The 12,465-nt window shown below is 43.2% G+C and overlaps 1 protein-coding gene across 1 annotated transcript; it reads right to left on the bottom strand.

Annotated features, from left to right (window-relative positions):
• Window positions 1-1,041: 1,041 nt before the first annotated feature.
• HENMT1 (HEN methyltransferase 1) lies at window positions 1,042-10,566 on the bottom strand. Its single transcript, XM_049616672.1, has 8 exons — window positions 10,141-10,566; window positions 9,122-9,223; window positions 7,759-7,869; window positions 5,337-5,452; window positions 4,605-4,739; window positions 3,414-3,593; window positions 2,557-2,755; window positions 1,042-1,690 (listed from the first exon to the last, which is right to left on the bottom strand). Exons 2-8 carry the CDS (start codon window positions 9,143-9,145, stop codon window positions 1,265-1,267), a joined length of 1,191 nt encoding a protein of 396 aa, XP_049472629.1. The 5' UTR covers window positions 9,146-9,223; window positions 10,141-10,566; the 3' UTR covers window positions 1,042-1,264.
• Between the last annotated feature and the right edge of the window lie 1,899 nt (window positions 10,567-12,465).

The raw sequence follows: 12,465 nt of genomic DNA, 5'->3' as shown, positions 1-12,465 counted from the left end.
TGATGGAGCAGTCTATACTTAAGAACAATTGGTTAACAGTGGTTACGGTGATCACCAGATGCCTGGGGGGGGGGCTCAGTTGGGCATCTGACCCAATTTCGGCTCGGGTCACCATTTCACAGTATTGTGAGTTCAAGACCCATGGTATGGAGCCTCCTTGGGATTCTCTCTCCGAATAATTTTTTTTTAAGTGTTTTAATTAAAAAAAAATAGGAGTGGTTACAGTGATCAGATTCTCTTCCAGAATCCCTTCTTTCCCTCCCTGCCTTCACCAAATCTACTTTCCATCTACTTATTAACCCTTCAAAAAGGCTTCAAAAATCTGCCCCAGCACGCCATTCCCAGCACCAACACTGCACAGCCAGTCTCTCCCAGGTTAGTTGAAGATATGCCCGTTGTGGCAGTTGCCACAATGTCCTTTCTGTCCTTGTCCCTTCACAGGAGTGTCAAGTGGGCATACGCCCTCCCAGAATATCAGACTACACCTCCCAGCTTCCCCAGGTGATAAGGAGGACTTCAATCTGCTCAACAAGAGCCTAACAGTGTAGAACTTTACCCAAAAGCTGGCACATGCTCTTTGTCCCTTTTCCTTTTTCTCCTGACTAGGAATATGCAAGTGGAAGCTAAAACATCCCCAAGGGGCATCAGAACAGGAAAGTGGATGAATTAAGTCCCTTTGGTGATAGAGCTGCCCTGTGTGGGCAACTTACACCCTACACCCCTCCCTATACCTCAGAAAGTAGTGTCTCATTTAGACCAGTTCTCCCCATTGTGTGAAACTCTATTTCTCTCCCAATGGAGACCACTACCCCAATTGTAACCAGAAAACTACCCGAAGAGGATGATGCTCTAAAACTGGACAGGGCTTCTGAGGCTTCTCTTCCCTTCAAACACCCACTCCCCTCCCCACCCCCCCACCCTGTCTTGTGTTTTATCTAAGTATTACAGGTCAGAATTTAGCCCAAAGGAGGTAGGGAATCCTAAGAAGATTTTAAAGTTACTCTTATTCCCTGGGGAAAGCTTTAAACATTGATAACTCAATTTATTTTTAAAAATTTTAATGTCACATCAACATGGGTCTAACAAAAAAACCTGAACACGCACACTGTGAACTTACACCATCCACACGAAAAAGCATTTAAAAAAAACACGTAACAAGGTTAATATCAAAATTAAGCTACCTATGTTATGACTGTAATTTTCTAAATGAGCCTAACTATCCTTAAAATCATGAATTTTAGGACATAAAGATAGCTCCCGCTCACTAACGGTAATCGTGAGGGTAATCGTAAGGGTCCAAGTCGATCTGCACTGAAGTATGAGCTCTGTTCAGTCGCATTGGAATTCCTTCAGCAAGGAGTGTTCTCAGCGTGGACACATCAGCAACCAAGCGGTTCACCTTCGGATAACCAATAAGTCTTTTCAGGGGTACATAAAACCTCTTTCCCACAGAGTAGGGTTTGGGGGACTTCTCTATTTGGGCTACTTGGGCATCGGTGAGGAATAATCCGGGCCGTCTGACCAAGCCACTGTCAGTGTCTTCTTCTGACTCGGGTTCACTGGATTCCTTTCTCTTCATAATCCAGACATACTTCTGTCTTATGGCTTCGACTTCTTTTAACACCTCCGTACACAATACAAACAGGAGGAAGTGTTTTTGCTGTAAACTCGGGAATGAGGCTGTAAAAACCTGAAGGCAAATCAAAATGCCACAGTATAATGGGAATCAAACTACTGACAGACATCTGATCTGCTTTTAAAAATTCTAATTATCAAGATCAAAGTCACAAAAGCCACCACCAAGTCACACTATTCACAAATTCACACTAGCCCAATGTTCCTATACTTGATATTAGAGGGAAAAAGGCAAAGAAAAACTGTTAAAAGGGAAATGTGTTGGGGCGCCTGGGTGGCTCAGTCGGTTGAGCGGCTGACTTCGGCTCAGGTCATGATCTCGTGGTCCGTGAGTTCGAGCCCCGCGTCGGGCTCTGTGCTGACAGCTCAGAGCCTGGAGCCTGTTTCAGATTCTGTCTCCCTCTCTCTCTGTCCCCTCCCCTGTTCACGCTCTGTCTCTGTCTCAAAAATAAATAAACGTTAAAAAAAAATTTTAAAAAAAGGGAAATGTGTTGTTTATTCTTCACCATTCCTCCTGAACCCAACCAAAAGGGTCTAAGAAGCTTAAGCTTAGAGGCTCAGCTGCCAACAGTCATTTCCGGAGCCACGCTGTGGAGGAAGTCTGCTGGCATTCCTCTTTCCTGCTGCTGATCCTGACAGATTACAATGGGGGGTAGCTGGCCCAACCACTTGGAAGCTTTCTAGGATTCCAGATCTTTCTCTGTGGTGCACATTGAGATACGGAAAAAGGCCAGGTGGTCTCCTGGACTGCAGTAGACCAACTCTGACACCATTTGTGAGCATGAAGGATCTTCCTAGGGTCAATCTCAAAATAAGGTCATTTACACTTATCTCTACAGTGGGGACTCTGTACCCACTATAATTAACCATCCTAATCTATGTGCTTTTTGCCCCGGTAGCTACCTCACAAAGAATACTCACAACTTGATAAGCATGTTCCTCTGGCTCTGAAACGCGGGATCCAGTTGGTTTTGCCAGGATCCAGCTGCCAGGATCCGGTTGCTTTTTCTTGAAGATCCCTATCTGGGTACAGTATCCAACATGCTTAGCCCATGGTGGTGGAGCACCCACACCAGTAAACTCTACAGTGTAACTATAGAGTTTTGCCACATTTGAAGCCCTGAAATCACAAGAAACCATCTTCTGAAACTTAGAGGTTCTGTTAAAGAACCTCCACTAGAATAGAGCGTAAATACAACTAAAATACTTTCGTTGCAAATTCTTACAGCACCAGATAGTGCCAAATCACAGGTTTTGCTTACTTCTGAGGTGCTTTAGGATAATGAGTGTCAGTTTCCAAGTGATCACAATGAGAGAAAGGGAAAGTTACGGAGAATTTAGGAGTAAATAAGACCATGATGACTACAGTCCCAACACCTGTTAGGGTTTGCAGTTATGCCAGAAACATGACCACCCTTCAAGCTCCTGGGAGGAAACACCCCTGCACATGAAGGGCATGAAGCACTCTTCACCTCCCCACACCCTGTTCTGTTTCCTCCACACAGATACTCCTAATGTTCTCATATAAAAAAGCACCTGGTGCACCCCATTTTTCCACGCTTGCCTGTGGGACATAAAAAATAAACTCCCCCATTTATTTTGCCGAAATATGCTGGTCCCTTTAGGATCTTATTAATTGCTAAGCTGCATCCTGGGAATTTTATTATGATAAAATAATTTCAGTAATGTATAGGGGTCAAGATTGACTTCATAGTACTTTAAACTCCTGTGGGATCCCCCACCCCCCAAAAAAACAAAGAAGCACTTTATGAACTCACCAGTGTTGAAACTGCGTTTGGTTCCACTCAAACTTGTGATCTGAATTTCTAAAGGTTGATGCTGGAAACAGGGGATTGAAATCTGAGTTTGGTGTGCTGATGACAACCATGCCTGGAGAAAAGTACCCAAATACAACTTCGGGAAACTTGGCCAGATCTTCTGAATCCAAATGTTCTATTCTGAAATGGTTAATGGGAATGACAGAATGAAGTTCTCTTGCAATTATTTTCCTAGTTGATTTAGCAAACACTTTCTATCTCTACACTGATTTATCCCCTCTCTGAATATATAATAGTACTTACATGACCTAAAAATCAACTATTCATATATTCTCACTCTGCCCATCAGCCATGTTGCCCACTCCCTCGCAGGACGCAAAGACAACCACTTCTGTGGTAGACCAACCAGGACAGTGAATGTGTAATGAGAAAACAGACAAACCCAGACACCAGGATGAATAGCCAAGTGCCAGAGACTACATGTGAAGTCTGCAGCACCAACAATGAACAATGGATTCAAGCATGCAAGGGGAGACTGGCAAGCTCCCCAGGAGCCCTGCAGGGCCATAAGACCAGAATGTCTTAAATAAGTTGTGGGCTTCAGCAGCAGATCCCAGTAGAGTTGTCTACCCACACCCAAGGACAAGATCAACTGCTAATACAGGCAGCCAGTAGGAACATATACCTTGACTGGGGGAGTTATCAAAATTAGCATCACTGGGGAGAGACAAATGGACGTTGGGCCTCTGTGAATGGAAGCCCAGAGAAGGACCCAAATACCGTTCTACAGTATTCCAGGAAGGCATAATCACCAAGAGCCAAAACATGAGTATTCTTATTAAAAGTGAAGTGAGGGGGACTCGTTATTTAACACCCCTGCTTTTAAATACATTCTGAATTTGCGGCAAAAGGCTATGATGGGTAAAACCTACCCTTAATTCAGAAAAGGGTAGGGGAGAAAATTGATAGGTGAATCTGCATAAAGGGTGATCCTGGCACTGCTTGCAGCTTACCTGTAAATTTGAAATTTCTGAATTAAAGCCCCAAAACATGCTAGTAAAAAGCCAGTCCAAACTGTCAAGCATATACTTTACAAATCTGAATTAAGAGGACTTAAATCTAGTTAGGACACTAATTTACAGAGATTAATTCACATTTTTCTAATAACTTCAACACAGTAAGAATACTTACAATTCAATACATGTTATCAAGTCAAATCCAAGCAAGCGGGAGTCTTTCTCTACAGCAGAGCCACGATACAAGACAATACTCAAATCTAGGTCCCTAGGACCTAAATGATCCCCTATTGATGGAGACAACTTATCACTGCAAAAATATAGAAGGAACATTTGAACACTCTAATTTAGAATTATCTCACCAGCTATAAATCTGATCTTTTGATGATTATCTCCCTATATCAGTTTTCCATGACTTGATGCATTAAGCATAGGGGTAACTTCCTCTCAAAATTGGCCAATGAGAACAAGATTTTGAATATTGTTGTTGCTCAATATTTTTGGTCTTCCCACTCCCTTTGGATCAGTGATTTCAAATTTTTGTTCTGTAGAGGAAAAACATTCCTGAAAAAATGTGTACAAGAGAGAGACCAAAGAGCTGCTCTGCCTTGAATTAAATTAAAAGACCTGGGGCAACTTAAATCCTCTGTAATGAGTTGCCTTGGGGTCCAGCATTAAAGAAATTAGATTTAGGGGCACATGGGAGGCTGGGTAAAGTGTCCCACCCTTGGTTTCGGCTCAGGTCATGATCTCAGTTTGTGAGTTCAAGCTCCATGTGGGACTCCACACAGTTCAGAGCCTGCCCGGGACCCTCTCCCCCTCTTCCCCTCCCCAACTCCCACTCTCTCAAAATAAAATAAACTTTTTAAAAAAAGAAAGAAATTTAAGATTTTGCCACTTGAATTACCTGTTCCAATCTAACAGATGATCCATGAGGAGATCTACTCCAACAAGTTCTTGAACACAACTATGGAATTTCAGCATGCATAAGAGTGTGGCGTTACCACACCCCAAGTCTGCAACCTACAGATGAAATAGAACATTGAAGACATAGCCAGAAGTCAAATATGACCAAAGCCTTTATAGGAAACTGGGTATTAGAAATAAATTACAATATAACAAACCACTATGCCAAGATCTTTTTGGTAGAAAAAAGGTACACAAAAAGGAAATTAATCTGAGATATTAGATGGGTTGGCAGTGAGGCAGATTTGTGGATTGTTACAAGTAAATTCTAATTCAGGTTGAGTACCAAGAGCATCCTAGGGGCCTGGCACAGAGACAGCACACATGGCAAGCAGGTACCCTATACAAACTTTATACCTCTGAGCTTCATAATTAACACAAAAAAAGGGTGCCTACAAACATCAGGACAGAGCCTGATCTTTACCAGTGCTTTATAATTTATCCACAGTCTTGTTAACCTATTCCCCTTATTGTGAATGTTATGTACTCTTAAATGGATTTTTTAATCATGCCCTAAAGTCTTCATTTACCACAGCTGTATCACCTAAATTTCTGATTGCCAATTTAGGAAAAGGAAATTAAGATAAAAATTTAATGACATTTAAAGGTACCCAATACCAAAGATACCCCAAATCAGCTTCTAGTGTAGCTAATTGGCTCTAATCCAGTCTAAAGGGGATATCTGGGGATTTGAACTATTTCTGGATACTCAGGAAAGATTCCATATATCTTAAAATGCACAAAAAGGTTTCCAAAGGGTTTAAAAAACAGACTAAAGTTTACCTCAAAATTCATCCCGTTAGAAAACGAAGATTACATAAACTCTCCATTACAGCAGTTACCAGGATGCTTTCAAAAAAACCACTAAGGGGGTGCCTGGGTGGCTCAGTCACAGTTGAATTCTTGAACCCAGCATCAGGCTCTGTGCTCACTGCACAGAGCCTGCTTTGGATCCTGTCTCCTGGGCCTCTCCCGCTCTCCAGGACTCTCTCAAAAATTAAGTTAAAAATATTTAAAAAACAAACAAAAAGCCACTAATTCTCCTCTGGAAAAGGGGAATACAACTATACTTTAGTAATAAAGGCACATTTAGGGGAGCCTGGGTGGCAGACTCTGTGCTGACAATGGAGAGACTGCTTGGGATTCTCTCCCTCTCTCAGCCTCTACCCCACTCAGACTCTCCCTCTCCTGCCCCTCCCCTGCTCACTCTCAAAATACTTTTTTTCTAACGCTTGAGGGTGAGAGAGCATGTGAGCAGGGGATCTGCAGAAAGAGGGAGAGAGAATCCCAAGCAGGCTCTATGCCGTCAGCACAGAGCCTGGTATGGGGCTCAAACTCAGGAACCTTGTGAGATCATGACCTGAGCTGAAATCAAGAGTCAGATGCTTATCCTATTGAGCCTCCAGGCACCTCTCTCAATATAAACTTTAAAAAATAAGGCATATTCAACCTATACTCAGTCCTCAAATGTGTTTGACTGCAAAATCATTTCCTTCAATGTTTTAGGTAAACCACAATGTTGTGCCCTGGCCGCAATCAGTAATTTTCTTTTCTGAAGCAGGCACACCTATGGGGGAGAAGGGTTACATAGCAAGCACTTAAAAAACCTAATCCCAGAGAGCAAATTACAGTCTTAGCAGCTTTAAACTGTGCTTCTATAGTATACCCAATTTCTTGTTAGCCCAACTAGCTAAAGCTCTTCTTCCCACACACGCCTTAACTTGAAGGCAGCCTCTACTCAAGGATTCCCTCCTAGAAAACAGGATAGCCTCAGGGGAATTAAATTGTACCCACCCTTTTATCCCACTTCCCCACACCCAGTTTTTATACAAAAACCTTTTTTCCCAACTACTGGGATACCGGTTGATCTTACAGTCAGGGTTCTCCCTATTGCCCTAATCCCTTTCCTTCCCTTGTAACAAATCTTTGAATATTCTAAACACACTTCCTAAATCCTTAAGTTTTTTCCTATTTTTTGACTACACATTTCATAAGACCCTCTTCAGTGTTTGAAAAGAGAAATACTGGGGCGCCTAGGTGGCTCAAGTCATGATGATCTTCCAGCACAAAGTGTGCTTGGGATTCTCTGCCCTTCCCCCACTCGCACTCTTTTCAAAATAGATTTTTTAATGTTTATTTTGAGAGAGAGATAGAGGGCGAGCAGGGGAGGAGCAAAGAGAGGGAGAGAAAGAATTCCAAGCAGGCTCCACAAGTCAGCACAGAACCTGATGTGGGGCTTGAACTCACAAACCATGAGATCATGACCTAAGCTGAAATCAAGAGTCAGATACCCAAATGACTAAGCCACTCAGGCACCCCAAAATAGATAAACTTTTATTTTAAAATAAAGGAAAAATACCTACCTTCTTTGGTTTATATTGATTGACTATATCTTTAACAAAGAAGTATCTTTGTTTGTATAATGGAGGTCTGAACTCGATCACGTTCTTGCGTGGAACAGTGCTGCGCTGAAACTTTAAACAAAAAAAAAGTGTTCTCAATCATGCCCAACTTCAGGAACTCCACGAGGAAAAACCAGCTTAATTTCCCCACTTTGTAGAATACCTTGGCCTTTCAACCACTATGTGATACTGCATTTCCTCTCCAGTTCATCTAAGCCTTCTATTTTTTGAGAATCTGGCTTTATGCTTTCCTAGAGTTTAGTCTGCCGAAAGCAAAATTCCTAATGAATGCATTTAATAACAATAAAGTCTCCTAGCCACAAGGGACCTATAGCGGAGTGAACTGCCAAGACTGGAGACAGGAGACTGACAAAGACTTCTTGACCCAACTGAAGTCAGGCTCCTTAAAACCTCTTCTAACTAGGTCTTGACTAGTCTTTGCTTATTAGCCCAGTTTTTACTAAGTCAATTGAGACAAAAATTCCCCACCCTAAATAGCTCATTAAACTCTTATCAGATCAAATTCCTCACCACCACTTTTGTAATCTGATCCCCCTGGGCTGCCTTAATCCAGATTCCTGTTAAATCTTAGCAACACCCTGACACCCTTGTGGTCTTCATAGACTATAAATCCCATAGGCTATAAATCACAAACTGTTGAATATAGGACTTAAACCCAAATCCACCTTCCCTACCTACTGTCATGTTTATTTCAGTCCTTGAAAAGCCTTCCTTTTTCATTGAGTTGTGTTAATCACTTCTACAAGTGTCAGAATTTCTTTAACATGAGGAATGATTAATCATAATATCTGGATTAATCCAGAATAAATGCAAACATTTTTGAAGTAGGCTTCACGCCCAGCACAGAGCCCAATGTGCGGTTTGAGCTCACAGTCCTGAGATCAAGGGTGGCATGTTCTACCGACTAAGCCAGCCAGGCACCCCCAAATTGCTTTCAATCACTTGCTTACACGTGGCCAAAATCAAATTTCTTCAGACAAAAAAAATGCCTCAATTCATCGGGCTCTGCACTGAGAGGAACCTGCTCTGGATTCTGTCTCCCTCCCTCTGCCTCTCTCCCAGTAGCTCTCAAAAATATACATTTTTTAAAGATGTGTCTAATGTAGATTTTAATTTAACAACCAGAAATTATTCCACTTCAGATACACCAATGTGAAATTTCATCTATGTAGATTCTTATTCAATCCCAACCAACACCCTGGGAAATGTTAGGGACTAAATCTGATGGATTTTACTTCTAACTACCTCACAATACCTCTCAGGGAGATAACTCATACAAGTAGGTTGAGAAAAGCAGCATTACCTCTTCCATGCTGTTTTTTTCCATTTTGTTTCCAAGTTTGAAGTTTCGTTGAGACAAAAAGCAGATTTCTCCTTCAAGTTCTATGAATCAGCAATAACTCTTCTGTAAACACAAAATATTAGTTCTCATAAAGAGGAGCCTGGACAAGAAAGAACTGTATTAATCGACAAGGACAGGGAGTGGGGTGCCTGGGTGGCTCAGTCAGTTAAGCGTCTGACTTCAGCTCAGGTCATGATCTTGTGGTTTTTGAGTTCAAGCCCGGCATTGGGCTCTGTGCTGACAGTTCAGAGCCTGGAGCCTGCTTCAGATTCTGTGTCTCCCTCTCTCTCTGCCCTTCCCCCATTCACATCCTGTCTCTCTCAAAAATAAACATTTTTTAAAAAAATAATCTAAGTTTTAAAAAAAAGGCAAGGAAAGGGAGAAAGCAGGCTTCCTCCCTTCTCTTTACATATTACCATTTAATCCACAGAATTTACTGAGTATGGTTTCGGGTAAGAAACAAGCACAGAAAGCCCAAGTGACTTTTCACTAGGACAAATCTGGCTAAATGCAGTAACACACATTCTTCCCAGTTCCTGTTAAAGTTGATACAAACTGAACAATCCTATCAGTTGTGACTATTTCATTAAAGCCCTCAACTTCAAATTTTTTAGGTAGGTTCCACAACCAACATGGGGCTTGAACTCCGGATCCTAAGATCAAGAGTCCCATGCTCCACCAACTGAGCCAGCCAGGCACCCCTCTCCCCTGAATTTCTTTCAAGCACTTGCTCACACATGACCAAAATCAAACTGGGGGGGGGGGGGGGGGGGATGTCCCAAGTAATTGATAAACTAAACACATCAACATCTATCCAATTTAGATGGACTTGAAACTAAATTATGGTTCTCAGCCTAAAACGTAAGCATGTCAATCACCTCACTTTTCAGTTATTCACTAAGTCCTATCTCAAGCCACCCCCAACCCCAAGCGACCCAATGCCAAAGTCTGCATAGGGCACGATACCCCCTACGTCCTACCTCCGCGTAAGGAGTTCGACCACCGCAGCAAAGCAAAGCGCAGAAAACAGCGTGGGTCCGCCGCGCCGCCACTGTATTTATTTAACTTCGGGCCCCGCCCCCGAGCCTCCGCTAGCACGCCTCGCCGCGGGGCGTTGCCCGCCGGAGCCACACCTGCACCGCCCACACCTGCGCCGCCGGCTCTTCCGCGGTACTCCCTAATCTTCAGGGTAGGTGGCGCTCGCGGGCTCCGCGCCCTGCCCTGTTCCTCTCCGGGCTCCAGGTTCCAAAGCGTTGGTTTTGCGTCTCTTAACGGCCGCTGTAGCGCATGTCCCGAGGCCATTTTCTAGCCTTCCCTCGGAACCTCTGTAGAGACCACTGTTACCGCCACGCCCCGCACTGGCGCGCGACCTCGACCAGCCCCGGCCCTCCAGGAGCCGAGACTGTTGAGGCGGCGGCGCCCCAGGCGCGTCTGCGGGCCGCGAGCGGGGCGGCGGGCTCCGGCGGCTGTTGGGTTCCTGGCTCTCCCCGTTCGCAGCAAAGAACAGAAAACGGTCCCCGGCAGCGGAAGGCAGCAAGGTGAGCGGCCAGGCGGAGCGCGAGCCGGCCAGCGGCTTGTGTCCGATTCAGCCGCCTCTCCGATCCTCAGAACAATCCCCAGGGGCCTGGAGAGGACGCTGGGCTGAGTAAAGTTGGCCCAATAACATCTAAGCCCAGAAGAACGTTCTTTCAGCCCCCAAACCTCCAACTGGTAATTTACGCATGCTGGGAATGCAACTGTATGATCTCCTAGAAAAGTTACTGTATCCTGTCCTTCTCCTGCCAGACATTTAACCTGACACTTTATAATCGGTTATTTCTTTATTGTATGTGATGGAAGGGTTTAAGGAGGCGGAGGGGAGAGATGCGAAGCCGCCGGCTTTGGGAAAAATTTTTTTTTCTCCATTTAAAAGACTCAAAAGCTGGTGTTTACCAATGAATTAATAATCCCCGGATATATCATAAATTATATATTAGAACTGTACTTTCAAACAGCACCTACAATATGCAAAGGACGGTGCTAAAGGTTTTGGAATATCACAAGGTTAGATTACACAAGCTTTGTTTTTGGTGTTTTGAGGGTCTAGTCTCATAGTAAAAAGCATATAACTCAAGCCTCACTGTTTGAGAGGTTCCTATTGTCCTGGGGTTAAAACTGCAATGTGAACAGACTGTCTTCATTAGAGGAGCATATTCCTTATTACACAATGTATAATTTAAACAGAACCATACAGGGGCTCCTGGTGGCTCAGTCGGTTGGGCGGCTGACTCCTGCACAGGTCATGATCTCACAGCTCATGAGTTCGCGCCTGCCTGCCGCAACCCACCCCACCCCCCGCCCCGGGCTCTGTGCAGATGGCTTGGAGCCTGGAGTCTGCTTCCATTCTGTGTCTCCTTCCGTCTCTGCCCCTCCCCTGTTCACACTCTGTCTCTGTCTCTCTCTCAAAAATAAATAAACATTAAAAAAAAATTTTTTTTAAACAGAACCTTACAAGTTAATAAGTGAATTCCACTTCTGGGTATTTTTAAGTTAATTAAACAAGGAGGCCGTTAGACTGAGATGACTCTAGTGCCTTGGCAGCCCTACATAAGCAAACCTAAACCTCTAAGTGTCTCAAGGTTAAAACATGGAAACCTAAGAATGTCCAAGGGCAAACAGATCTCTAGGCTTTCCCAAATAAGGTAATTGGTTAAGCTGTAACCAAATAATTTCCCTGCTTTGCTTTGGCATCTTCCTTATACAGGTCTTTCCTCTAGTTCCTGACGGTGGTTACGACCTACCTGATCTGAGTTAATCTTTTCAAATTCCTAAAAATGTCAGTATGCTTCAGTTTACCTATTAACAGTGTATATGCAAAAGAATTGAAAACAGAGACTTGAACAGATATTTGTACACCAATATTCACAGCAGTATTTAGAGTAGCAAAAGGTAGAAACAGCCCTAATGCCCATCAATAAACAAAAGTCGCATATATATGGAATGAGATATTGTTCAGCCCTTAAAAGGAAGGAAATTCTAACTTACTACAATATGGTTGAACCTTTAAGACATTATGCTAAGTGAAATAAGCCAGTCACAAAAGGACAAATACTGGAAGGGGGCAAGGGAACAAGGAAAAATAATTTTCAGTAGCACACTTTAATGAATATCAGATTTTAGTCCTGTTCATTGTCTTTGAGGTTTTGTTATCTACCTGCAAATGACTGGATCTTGAATTTTTCTAGTTTGCTCCAATATCTGACTCTCTAACATTATCAGTTTTCTCCCATCCTTCTGACTTGGAATCAGTAATAACACAAAGTGTC

Source organism: Panthera uncia (assembly GCF_023721935.1).
Source record: "Panthera uncia isolate 11264 chromosome C1 unlocalized genomic scaffold, Puncia_PCG_1.0 HiC_scaffold_4, whole genome shotgun sequence".
In the NCBI taxonomy this organism is placed as follows: Eukaryota; Metazoa; Chordata; class Mammalia; order Carnivora; family Felidae; genus Panthera; species Panthera uncia.
The sequence above is the reverse complement of the archived record's forward strand: the minus strand, read 5'-3'. Positions and strand labels throughout refer to the sequence as shown.